The 12,621-nt window shown below is 37.9% G+C and overlaps 2 protein-coding genes across 4 annotated transcripts in view; one reads left to right on the forward strand and one right to left on the reverse strand.

Moving 5' to 3' along the window:
- Positions 1–667: 667 nt before the first annotated feature.
- LOC108242156 (glucagon-1-like) lies at positions 668–3,400 on the forward strand. 2 transcript variants are annotated; one of them, XM_017426808.3, is made up of 6 exons: positions 668–730; positions 812–918; positions 1,999–2,154; positions 2,302–2,418; positions 2,808–2,951; positions 3,038–3,400. In XM_017426808.3, the coding sequence occupies exons 2-6, from the start codon at positions 821–823 to the stop codon at positions 3,054–3,056; spliced, it is 534 nt and encodes a 177-aa protein (XP_017282297.1). In that variant the 5' UTR covers positions 668–730; positions 812–820; the 3' UTR covers positions 3,057–3,400. The 2 variants fall into 2 exon arrangements, with proteins under 2 accessions (XP_017282297.1, XP_017282298.1); XM_017426809.3 differs by having other exon boundaries at positions 676–713.
- Positions 3,401–5,746: 2,346 nt separating this feature from the next.
- The window catches only part of LOC108242165 (sodium-driven chloride bicarbonate exchanger), a 74,729-nt gene continuing 67,854 nt past the window's right edge, over positions 5,747–12,621 (reverse strand). Inside the window, exons 25-27 of one of the 2 annotated variants that reach the window (XM_017426841.3) lie at positions 11,728–11,841; positions 11,420–11,457; positions 5,747–9,240 (exon numbers count right to left, since the gene is read on the reverse strand). In XM_017426841.3, the coding sequence (XP_017282330.1) occupies positions 11,445–11,457; positions 11,728–11,841 (127 nt within the window). In that variant the 3' untranslated portion in view covers positions 5,747–9,240; positions 11,420–11,444. The remainder of the gene's footprint in view (positions 9,241–11,419; positions 11,458–11,727; positions 11,842–12,621) is intronic. The other variant, XM_037973940.1, reaches the window with a different exon arrangement.

Below are 12,621 nucleotides of genomic sequence, written 5' to 3' on the forward strand. Positions count from 1 at the left end.
TTAAATATTTGGAGTGGATTAAAGCATTCTTTTCAATGTGTGTGAATTACACAGTTCCGCTTGATGTTTTTGTAAATAAGTCTTTTCAGGAAGTTTTTTGGATTTACTGGAGATTTATTTCAGTTCTTTCACCTTTTAAAAGGTACTGGGAAATCTTTTATTATTTCTCCATAAAATATATAAAAAAGCAATGAAGTGATGATGCAGCAGAAATTCTTGTATTGAATTCTTCCAGCTGTAAAACAGATGACTGCCTTTGATGCAAAAACTGATCAATAATTCCAATTTATTTTCTTTTTTTATTTGTTCAGTCGGGAAGAATCCACAAATACTGACTCATCTTCCTGATCTAACAGTGCACATCTCACTTCCCATCATGGTGATACGGTAGCACATTAAAAAGCATCTCCATGGCCTTCTGTTTGACAGGATGAGCTGCAGTTGTTTGATCTTAACACCTAAGTATAAGTAGACATCACGCATGACCTGCGCCTTTCCTCAGATGAACAAACGCTCGGCTCGTTGGTTCGGCTGCAGAGGAGGGGGGGCCACTGTGTCTAATGGGTTGAGAGTAATGGGATGATCGACCAAGAGCAGTTAAACCATCCCACCTGAGCAGATCTGGCCTCCTCTTCCAGTATATAAGGCCGCAATGTAGGAGAGGCGGCATGGTCAGATGCTGACACCAAGACAAGGAACTAACAGCTCTGCTTGTAGGTGAAAATAAAAGGTAAGTTTAATTTTTAAACTGTTTTCCTTCAACTGTCAGATTTATGAGGCAAAATGCTTCTTTCCTTGTGTTCTGTCACAGGGTCCAAACATGAAAAGCATCCACTTTGTGGCCGGCATCCTTCTGGTTCTGAGCTTTCTCCAGATCAGCTGGCAGCTTCCACTGCTCCACAATGATGAGCACTCAAGGTAGAATCTGTTCTCTTCAGGACTTTGGGGTGTTTTCAACCAAAGTTTACAAAGTAGACATGGTTAACAAGGTTAACAGCTTTGAGGAAAACATCAGCATTCTCTAGAAAATATAATACCAGGCATCAAAGCAAACTATGGCTTTATTTAGATATCGACTCCACTCTAAAGTACGTCCGTTTTATTTTACACCCAATTTCTTATTAAATAAAAGGTAATAGGTTTGTAAAACAGTTGGAGAGTTTCTTATGGTTTATTTTGATAAAACCTAACTTTAAAACTAATAGCTACAAGTATAATGTGGTGTAAAATGTAAAAAGTTCAAATTTTTCAAAAATCTACAATATGAACGGACCACCTATCATGGGTACTACTGAAGTCTACAGCTGGATCAGTGGTTAGAGCAGTTGTCATCCAATGAGAAAGCTGGAGGTTCAATTCCAACGGTATGCCACAAGTTGAAGTGTATTTGGGCAAGACACTGAACCCCTCATTGCCTCTGATTTTAAATTTCATATATATATATATATTAGAAATTTAAAATTAAGAAAAATCAACTTTTAGGTTTAGTCAAAAGGAAAAAAAAAACGTGTTAATAAATCATTTGAGGAACAGCTACACCAAAGTACTATTTTTTAAATGTGAATCAATAGAGTCTGCAGGCCGACATCGGTTACCAGGTTAAGTACTGACAGGAACCTAATAAGAATAAGAATAAATCTAACAAAAAATGGATTTATATTTTAGTGTAGTTTTAAAAATTACATTTTATAGTGTAACTATTTTCATTTCCATTTCAGTTTTTAAATTAAATTTTACAATGTAACTCTTAAATACATTTTTATAGTGTTATTATTTTTTTTCTTTTTCTTTTTTGTCTGCTCCTTTTTTCAGGGGTCGCCAAAGTAAGTCAATATGGGCTCATCCCTGTAGCCTCAGGATTAAAATTTCATTTTTATAGTGTTTTTAAACGGCATTTTATAGTGTATCCTCCTTTATAAAAAATACTTTAGGATGGTGACAGTTTTGGTCTTAGAAACAACAGTAACATGTCGACCGTCTGTTTTCTTTCTGCTGCAGGTTCGAGGAAGACGACACATTAGGAGCTGAGTCCAAGGAGCTGCCGAACATGAAGAGACACTCTGAGGGAACGTTTGCAAACGACTACAGCAAATTCCTGGAGGACAGGAAGGCGCAGGACTTTGTCCGATGGCTGATGAGCAACAAGAGGAGCGGGTTGGTTTGACCTCTGCAGACACATGATGTCAGCCAGCATTGATGTTCTCAAACTTTACATGTTTTTGTGTCCAAAATGTTCGCTGAATGTATGAAAAAGGTTAATAACAGGGCCAAGTTCTCACGAACCTTGCTGTTTGTTCACAGAGCTGCAGAGAAGCGCCATGCAGAAGGGACCTTCACCAGCGACGTGAGCTCTTACCTTAACGACCAAGCAATCAAAGACTTTGTTGCTAAGCTCAAGTCTGGAGAAGTCCGAAGAGAGTAGGCTGTCCCTCCTTCCTCCTCCTTCTCCTCCTCCTCTTCTTCCTGCAGAACCAAACCACCTAAAACGGCTTGTCTCTGATTCCACCACGACGATGAGAAAGAGTGATCGTGAACCAATCAGCTGCTTCTTGTTGCCCTTTTTTCCACCCCTCTTCCTGTTTTTGTCCCTTTGATGTTGTGCTGAAATAAATCACCTGAACTTTTCCACTGCGTTGATTCCTGTATGTCCACACTGTGCGATGAAACACAAAACACACACGGTGACAGCAATTTATGAGCGCTATAGCAACGAGCGATGGTGGAGCTCGGTGGCAGATTTCCAAGCCGTGGGGGCCGCTGACTCTCCATGGGTGCTGTTTACATTGTGTCCCTGTGTACACACTCAGATCGCAAATGGCCAGGCGGAGCAACGCGTTCAGCAGGAGGCACGTAGACGGAAGCTTTACCAGCGACGTGAACAAGGTGCTGGACTCCATGGCCGCCAAGGAATATTTACTCTGGGTCATGACCTCCAAGCCTTCAGGGGAAAGGTAAATCTAAAATGTCACACCTCTGATGGGCTACATGCTTTAAGTTACGCCTGACTGTGATTTTCTCTCTTTTGCAATACAAAAAGGCAAGAGGAGCAACAATAATCTTGTCAAGAGCTCCCTCTCTGTGCTGCACGCAAAGCCATATTCAGGAGGATAAGGAAGCCATACTGCTTTGAATGTAATAATATGTCTTTTCTTTTTTTTAACTTTATTTTGAATGAAATGCAAAGGTACAAATATACTACTCTTCCACAGACATATGGTGCACAAGGGAAGAGTTAAAGTTGAGGGAATGTTATTTTCTACAAATTGACCTTATTTTCTATATCAGGTGATAACAAGAACACAAAAGGTTTCGTCTCAGGTAGTTCTGTGGAAAGCACAGAAAGTCCAGGTAATTGTCACTGCATATGAAAACTTTCCGAATAAAACTTTTATTGATTTTGGAGTGTGGCATTAGTCTCATTTATTTAACGTTATATAAACTATCTCAGAAAGCAGTGGGAAAAGAATTACATTTTCTTTTTATCTAAACAGAAAAACACACACAAAATAATAAAAAAAACTAACATTCTTTAAATGAATGCATATTGTCCACGACCTTTCTTGTCAGTTTTAAACTAACTTAATTTTTCTTTAAAGAGAAGTGACAGAGTAGCTACTTTATTCAAATCTTGAAAATCGCGTTATGTATAGTCTATCTTAATATTGCAAGATTTAGTGATATCTGTTAGCGCTCAGAGTATGTCTTAAGGACAACTTTGAGCTACTACCAAACCCAACTTTAGCTCAATTTCTGTAAAATTGACTGAATTATAGCCATATACATGTTTACCAAAGGTTGATAAGCTGTGGCAACCATCTTGAATTAGGATGGCTTTAAAAGCTAATCAGTTGTAGATCTTCATCCAGTTACCGTAATAATTTCTGAGAGTTTCCTTAGAATTCATTTTGCGGTTAATGAAATATTTTGCTAACAGGGATTCGGTCCCAATGAGCCTGAATTTAGGTTCAGCCTTTATGACTGTAGATCATTTGGTGCTGCTTCAGACAATGAGTAAATCCAAGGATGTAAAAGGGAATAGGAATAGGTATTAACTTATGTGATCCTACTGGTCCATTCAAATATTTACAATTCTTAAACAGCTGTATTTGGTTGTATGCAAGAAAAAATAGTGACAGATGTTTCCACTTATACGCACACATACAGTACATATCTGCATAAATACATTTATGTAAATACATTTATTTACATTGAACCACAGTCCCATGTACACATACTCACAGTCACATAAACTATCTAATAATAAATGTTTTTTCATAATTAGGTAACTATGATTAACCATATCAGGCTTTTCTTTATGTACAGTTGAAACCAGATGTTTATGTATACTGTTTATAAAAAGCAGACTATTTTAGACAACCTCAACTATTAAAACAGACATGGATGTTCACAAAGACATTTGCAGCAGCACTCTATAAACAATAAAACTAAATATCCTTCACTTCCAAAAATAGTTCCTCCTAATAAATAATGTTAATTACTTAATTAATTAGATTGCTGCATATTTTTATTATTATTATTTTGACTTTTAATTAGACATTAAAATGGTTTTTGATGATTCGTTCTTATTTTTTTTTGCTTGGGGCAGGACAAGCCATTTGTAGATTTATCGTATCACCTGTCGGCAGTGATCAGAACTGCAGACAGCACCAATAAACTCCTATAGGGGCAAAAATAAGTCTGCCACATAGACACATTCTGTTGGTTGTAGCTCACTGGTATGTCCATTACTAAAGCTAAACAGCACAAGCTTATCAAATACAGGAATGGCGTGGAGCAAAACCTGCTGGAGTCCAACAGTGGAAATGTTTTGTTTCAGAAAATATATCTATCCACCTCAAACACACTGCTTCTTTGTGTGACTTCATGGGAAAAATCAAAATAAATCAGCCAAGATATCAGGAAGAGACTCATCGACTTCCACAACTCTGGTTCATCCTTGGGTACAATTTCCAAATGTCTGAAGGTTCATCTGTTCAAACATTTATACACAAGTATAACCACCATGGGCATGTCCTGTCATCATACCACTCACAAAGGAGATGGTTCTGTGTTCCTGAGATGAACGTGTTTTGATGTGAAATGTGTGAATCAACCCCAAAACTAAAGCTGAAGACCTCGTGAAGATGCTGCTGAAGCTGGTCAGAGAGTCATTATCCACAGAGAAACAAGTCCAGAACCAACACGGACTGAAAGGAAACTCAGTGAGAAAGAAGCCATTACTCCCAAAGCAACATAAAGAAGACAGATTACACTTTGTAAATATACACAGGGACAAAAAGATTTATGTTTGGAGACATGTCCTGTGGTCTGATGAAACTAAAACTGAACTGTTTGGACATAATGACCATTGATACATTTGGAAGAAAAAGGGGAAAACTTGTTAGTCTGAGAACACCATCCCAACTGTGAGGTACAGGAGTGGCAGCATCATGTTGTGGGGGCATTTTGCTGCAGGAGGGACTGGTGAACTTCACAAAATAGATGGCATCATGAGAAAAGAACACTATGTGGAAAAATTGAAGCACCATCTCAAGACATCAGCCAGGAAGTTAAAGCTTGCACACAAATGGGTCTTCAAATGGACAATGACGCTCAGCATACTGCCAGATTAGTTACAACGAGGCTTCAGGACAACAAAGTTAAAGTTTGGAGCTACCATCACAAAGCCCCATAAAGAAAATATTAACTATCAAGCAAATAGAACAGCATAGTAAAACATAAATAAACCACAGCACAAGTTTCAGCTTTTTAATCTTTATTTAGGCTCTCCTGCACGCTCGCTCTCTCACATTCTCATGAAACAAATAATTGCACAACAGATCTGAACTGATTGTTCTTTATACAGGTGACTTGTTAAACAGAAAGTGTCCTCCTATTACTACCAAATTTAAGGCAGAATTCCACACAGAAGTGGCCAAAATGTTTGATACTGATACAATTCTGACCCATGATTATTTTCTCTAAGTTCCTACAAACCATCAATGAGACAACGGGCAAAAAAAACATCTACAACAAAAATCTAAGTTCAACACTTAGTTTATATTAGTAATATATTAGTAACATTTTACATGAATAAAATATAGCTACTATGTAATATACATTGTTAAAACTCTTTACCATTTATTACATGTTGCCCTTACCAAAAAGCAAAACAAGATAAAAGAATTATTGCATCTCTAGAAGTAACCACGTTCCTGCAGCGAGACAGTTTCACCACCATGCAGGTGTTTTTCTTTTTAAAAAACAATTAGCTTCAGATGCTAACACACTGAGAGTGGTTTGGAGAGGAGACCACATGGATGACACTCGCTGACAAGATGACAAAGAGTACACAGGTGGAAAACACTGAGCTGTCTGTACAATCATCCAAAAGTTAAGCATTTAGGTTTCACTCTTTTTCTTTAAAGCAGAAAGTGGCTAACAAAGCTAAAGCTAACAAATTATCCAGCCATGCAAGCTTGGGCCTCCAGAAATACTACAGACAAATGAAATAGTTGAAAAAGGAGCTCATTAACTTTCTTATTTTTGAGAGTAAATTGAAAAAGCTGATATGTCCCTTATATCTTTTCAATAAGCATGAAGCTAACACTAACAAGGACTCATTTTGGTTTAATTTGGTACAATCTAACATGCTTCCTTTAAAGTCTCTGAAATTCCATTATTGAGATATAAAGTGCAAATTACTGTAAGCTTTTGTGTTACTCTTAAAGGGATAGTTCCATTTTTTTAAGCTGCAGAGAGGTTAGGAGCAGTCAGTGTTTTAAATTCATTAAAAAGCTCTCTGAGCCACCTCAGTTTGGAGAAATAAATAGCACAAAAATTAAGGAAATTCTTATTTGGTTGATTATTTCTTTGTTGTAACAATACTTCTCGGAAAGCCTGTTTGTTTATTGAATAGTGTCATATTTGTTGGGAAAATACATTTGTGGGTTGAGCAGCAGAGTTGAGCATGTGGGTTGCACACATGGAAAACTTACCAAATCTTCTCTGTCAAACAGCTTTTTCTGCTGTTGACTCTTGTTTGGTGTTTATTAGATTGATTGATTGATTGAAATCTGAAGAAACAAGATATATTGGCAGTTTAACAATTTATTTACTAAACAAACAAAGGCCTCAAATAGCATGTGGAAGAACCATACACAGCCACAACCACCTTGTCTCCCCCTCCTCATGCTGCTCACCAGCTTGGTCACAACCTGCTGTGAGACGGCATCCCCTTCTCCAGCCAGCATTTGTTGAAAAACTGCCAATATGGTTGTGTTGGTCATTATGAAACAAACAGCCGATCCTACATTGAGGTTCAGGTCAGGACTGCAGGCAGGTCATTCCATCCTCTCTACTCCCAAACATCTGGAGGTAGACTCTGACAAACTCCACTTTGTGTTGTGATCTTAAAAAATAGAGTTTGGTCCTGGCATTGGTTGTTCACGTGTGATGACAATCAGGTATCTGATTGTCAGCTCATGCTGGTGAGGAGGAGGTGCTAGTCTGTTGTGGCTGTGTATGGCTGTGTACTGAGGTCCTAGCTTGTAAAATTAATAAATTGTTAAATTGCCAATATGTCTTTTTTCTTCAGACTTCAAACATCTAATCTAATTGACACCAAACAAGAGTCAATAGCATAATAACAATGAAAAACTTGTCTTGTCTTCTTTGCAAACAGCTTCTTCAAGTTTTTCATGGGTGCAATGCACAGACTCAGCTCTGCTGCTCAACCCACAAATAGATATTCCTAACAAATGTGGCACCATTTAAGGAAAAATAAACAGGTTTTTCAACGTTATAAGATTTATTGTCAATAAGCATTGTTACAACAAAGAAAAAATCAAACAAACACAAATTTCCTTACTTTTTGTGCTATGTTTAGAATAAATCATGTTTGGACAGTCAGTCTAACCACTAGACCAAAACCAAACCAGATTACTGCCATCCTAAAACAATTCCAGTCTCAAAATGATCTTAGTGGTGTGGAAACCATAATGCCAGTATCTCACTGGGCTGTGACGGTTGGCGACAAACTGAAAACAGCATTTAAAATGGAGTTGAAACTCCTTTTTCAAAATGTTTGCTGGGGTATTCATTTTTCTTGCATGAGTTGCAGAAATTCTGAACATGTTTAAAAAACTTAACAAAAAAAACCAAAATAAAGTCTCAACTGTAAACTGCTTTGATTTTATCCCCGGTCCAATTAGTCATTAGCTAGTTCATTCAAAAGGTTTCTTCAAACTGATCTTGTTTAGATGGCTGATTACAGCAGGTAAGCTACTGACCTCTCATAACCTGTCAACATAACCCCACTTCAAAGACTCTAACCCCTTTGAGCAGTTTGAACTGTCTCACCATTTTTATTTTATTTTTTGTGTGTGTGGTTAGCTAAACCAAAGTCCTGCTTACGTTAGCTTCATTTTTAGATACTGGCATGAACTGTATCAATTTCTTTCCTTAACTCTCAGTAACAAGGCTAAAATTAACATTTTCAGATTAAACTGAGGAAAGGTTTGACTGGACAAGAAACATTTATATGTGCAACAGCAATGGAGAATACCTTAGAGTGATTTGAACTGTCACTGACACGAAGACATATAGATTTACAACTTTTATATAGAAAATGTATATTTAATACTTTCAGAAAATTACAAGATTCTCTACATAGCCAACTCTCTTAGGTACCAGTGATTTGGGTTAGTATTGGCAAAAATCTACATTTTTTTAATTTATTTATTTTTTTATTCTAAGGTGCGAAATTCAGCAGCAATAAATGCTCCACATGAAATCCCTTTGTGGTTCATTGTGGCAGGTTTTTAAAAGGACAACTTGCAGTTGCTCTTGGAAAAAATATAAAAACATACAAAGTACAAATGATAAAGATTTAAAATTCATTTAAAATGTTTCCATAATTGGTCTAACTTAATACGGTTGGTGTCACATAATTCTGGCTTCACTCTGGTGCTGGTACAGTTGTGTTTATATATAACTGGTTTCCTCTTGGTAATATGGTTTCTAACAAATACTTTTTTTTTGCACATAGACTTACATGACTAAGAACACAGTGTAGCACAGTACAAAGGTGATCGAGTGTGGCACGGTATATTTGTTTTTGTATTTTCTGACTGTCAGCACAGTGGCACCACCAGTACGTGTCATCACAAACTTGTCTCCCTGTCCAAGCTCTTGTCATGCCTCCGCCGCTTGTGCCGCTTTTCACCGCCTCTGGCACAACTGAGTCGGGAGGAAAAAGAGAATTAAAGCAAATCAAATTTTATTAGAACATAGCACAGAAACGGGTTGTTAATGGCATGCCAGCTTATATGCAGATACAGTTAGAGTCAGATATTTCCATCTACTCATCATGGGCATGAATATTGTATGTTTTGGGCTTTTAATGATTATTTAGAACTGTTCTTTTTCCATGGTGGAATGATTATCCAACATTAAATTTAATGTGAATTTTCTCTAATCCACATAGGGTCAAAGTTATATATACAGACTCAAACATATCCATACAGTCACAAATCCTTTCATAGGTGAAGCTGAAGTTTCTAGAATGTCTTAATTTGACGGACTTTTTAATTTGCTTCTTTTTGCCAAAATAAAAAGGATTTTATTGGACTGACCAATACTCAAGATTTCATCTCTGCTATTTGCAGATGATGTGGTCCTGCTGGCATCATCGTGCCATGATCTCCAGCTCTCACTGGAGTGGTTCACAGCTGAAAGTGAAGCGGCTGGGATGAGGATCAGCACCTCAATATCTGAGGTCATGGTCCTCAGTTGGAAAAGAAGTGGACTGCCCTCTTTGGGTCTGGAGTAAGGCGCTGTCTCAAGTGGAGGTGTTTAAATATCTCAGGGTTTTCTTCATGAGTGAGGGAAGAATGGAGTGTGAGATTGATAGGCGGATTGATGCGGCTTCCTCAGTAGTCATACTCTGTGCTGGTCTGCTTTGGTGAAGAGGGACCTGAGCTGCAAGGCAAAGCTCTGTGTTTACCGGTCAGTCTACGTTCCTACCCTCACCTGTGGTCATGAACTCTGGGTACTGACCAAGACAATGAGACTGTGGATACAGGCAGTCAAAAGGAGTTTTCTCTGGAGGGTAGATGGGCTTTTCCTTCGAGATAGAGTGAGAAGTTTGGTTATCTGGGACGGACTCAAAGTAGAGTCATTGCTCCTCCACATGGAGAGGAGGGTCTCCCTGCTGAAGCTGCTGCCCCTAACTGTAGAACAAGCAGCAGATGTTTTGATGGATCGATGGACGGACTGACCGATACTCATCTGCCCTCCTCAAATTAAAGGAAAATGATTTGAGTATTATGGAACAGATCTCTGTCCACAGTGAAGCCAGGTTTCATCTACATGGACTGAGAGGACCGAGAAAGAAGCTCCAAAAGCCAGACCTTCAAGCTTGACTGAAATGTGCAGCTGCCCACATGGTCATACCAAATGTCTTCTGGAGAAAGGTCTGATGATCAAACGAGACAAATATTGAGCTGTTTGGCTACAAAGACAAGAAGGACATTTGGAAGAGTCAAGATGACAAAACAATGAACTGAAAAAGCATGGTGGTGGTAACATCATGCTGTGGTACAAAGTAGATAGAATAATGAAGTAGGTCTACCTCAAATTCTTCAAGTTCACCTCAAATCAACAATTAGATTGTTGAAACTTCACCACATTTGGGTGTTCCAACAGGACAGTGATCCCAAACCCACATCAGAACTGGTTTCTGATTGGATTAAACATTAGGCTTCCGGAATGGCTGCACTAAGCTTCAACCTCAACTCAAATGAAATTTTGTTAACTTTATTTAAAATCTGGGTCCATGCAAGGAAATAATCCAATTTAAACAGTGAAGAACAGTGGCCAAGTATCAGTCAGAATTTCACCAGAAGCTTTTTGATGGATACATAAAGAGTATGGTCGAAGTGTAACTTACTAGGTGACGTTTAAGCAAATTTTAGTGTGGGTTTACAGATAAGTTTGAGCTTGTATGTATGTTTTAGCTTAGATTACAGAAAACCCATTATGAATTCAAACTTTTGCAACTAATCCTTGTTTTCAAAAATCATTGCAGTTATATGTTGTATATAAATAATTTAAAGCCCAAAATTATTATAACATTTATTCTCATTATGAGTGAATGTAAAGTACTGACTGCAGCTGTAGATTTCAAAAGATAATAACATTAAGGTCCTATTTTAATAGAATTTTATGTTGTGTTAAATTTCAGCATGCACACACATGGTGTGTGATCAGTTCAACAACTTCATGATCTAAGTTAGCTCCCATCACTTGATTCATAACGAACACCATGAACTGACATCATTTTCAGCATGCAACAGGTGGCAGTAGACACACAGAATGAGACTCTCCATGCTGACAGGGACTGCCGGGAACAGCTTACCTTTGGGATATCAGCTTCTGAAAGGTTAGGAGGGGGAGCTTTGGGGTGGGATGGAGCGAGAGAAGCAAGCAGGACATACTATGTTAGTCTATTCAGTGGGAAATCAGCGAGGGCACAACTGCACTTCAGTAAACATATCACCTTACTGGAAAAATGTGAGGTAGCCTAAATGTTCCATAATACTTCTGTTGTTCCAACTTGAAAAGGAGTGGTTATTCAAAGACTTCCACACTCTAATGATGTGGTATTGATAATATAAAAGATACTGATGTGGAGTAAGGAAGGAGTAATGAGGACATAAAGCTTACCTTTTGGAGATCAGTTCCTTTTTAGAGCTCTCAACAGGACTGACACTCTTCCACACACCCCCAAAAGAGCCTTTGGACATCTCATCAGTGATGTTCACTGTAGCCGGATCACTCCTTTAAACACACAGCAAAGAGAAAGATTTGATTTCACAAATCTTCAGGACAAGTTTTTCCCTCACAAACCTATGTGGGATGTTTTCATCAGCAGCATGGGAATGATTTTTGTGAGTACGCAAATGTCATTGTGTAATTTCACACGGACACATTGTGCTTTTGAAAATGGTCAAATGGCCAAAACTCAACTTTTTCAAAATGATGACGACATAGCCCCACCTCTAATCAAACCTTTGACCCGATGATGTCATCATCTTTTTGTTGGGTTTAACATTTATGTAGGCCTTACGCTCACGCTCCACACCTTGTTTCCTGTTTCTAAAGAATTTTCGTGGCTGTGTTACAGCGCCACATACAGGCCTGGCATAGGTAATACAGCACTTTGGGTCATTTTCAGTGTTTTTGTAGGTAGGTAGGTAGGTACATTTATTTATATAGCACTTTTCAGCACGAGGCGACTCAAAGTGCTTTACAACACAGAACAAAATTACAGACAAAGTTACAGAAACAAAATTACAGACAGGTACAAGATACAATGATAACTAATTGTCTAAATAAGCTAAGCTAAACTAAACTAAACAGATCTAAGCATGACTAAATGTACAGAACTAAACTAAGCTAAAACTAAAACTAACAGTACTGAACTATCTAAAAGTATCCCAGGCCCGCTATACAGCCGAAGTAAAACCTGACATATCTAAGCATGAGCTAAGACAGTCAAAAATAGTAGCTAAACTAAACAGATCTAAACATGACTAAATGTACAGAACTAAACTAAGT

The sequence above is a fragment of the Kryptolebias marmoratus genome, linkage group LG23, assembly GCF_001649575.2.
Source record: "Kryptolebias marmoratus isolate JLee-2015 linkage group LG23, ASM164957v2, whole genome shotgun sequence".
In the NCBI taxonomy this organism is placed as follows: domain Eukaryota; kingdom Metazoa; phylum Chordata; class Actinopteri; order Cyprinodontiformes; family Rivulidae; genus Kryptolebias; species Kryptolebias marmoratus.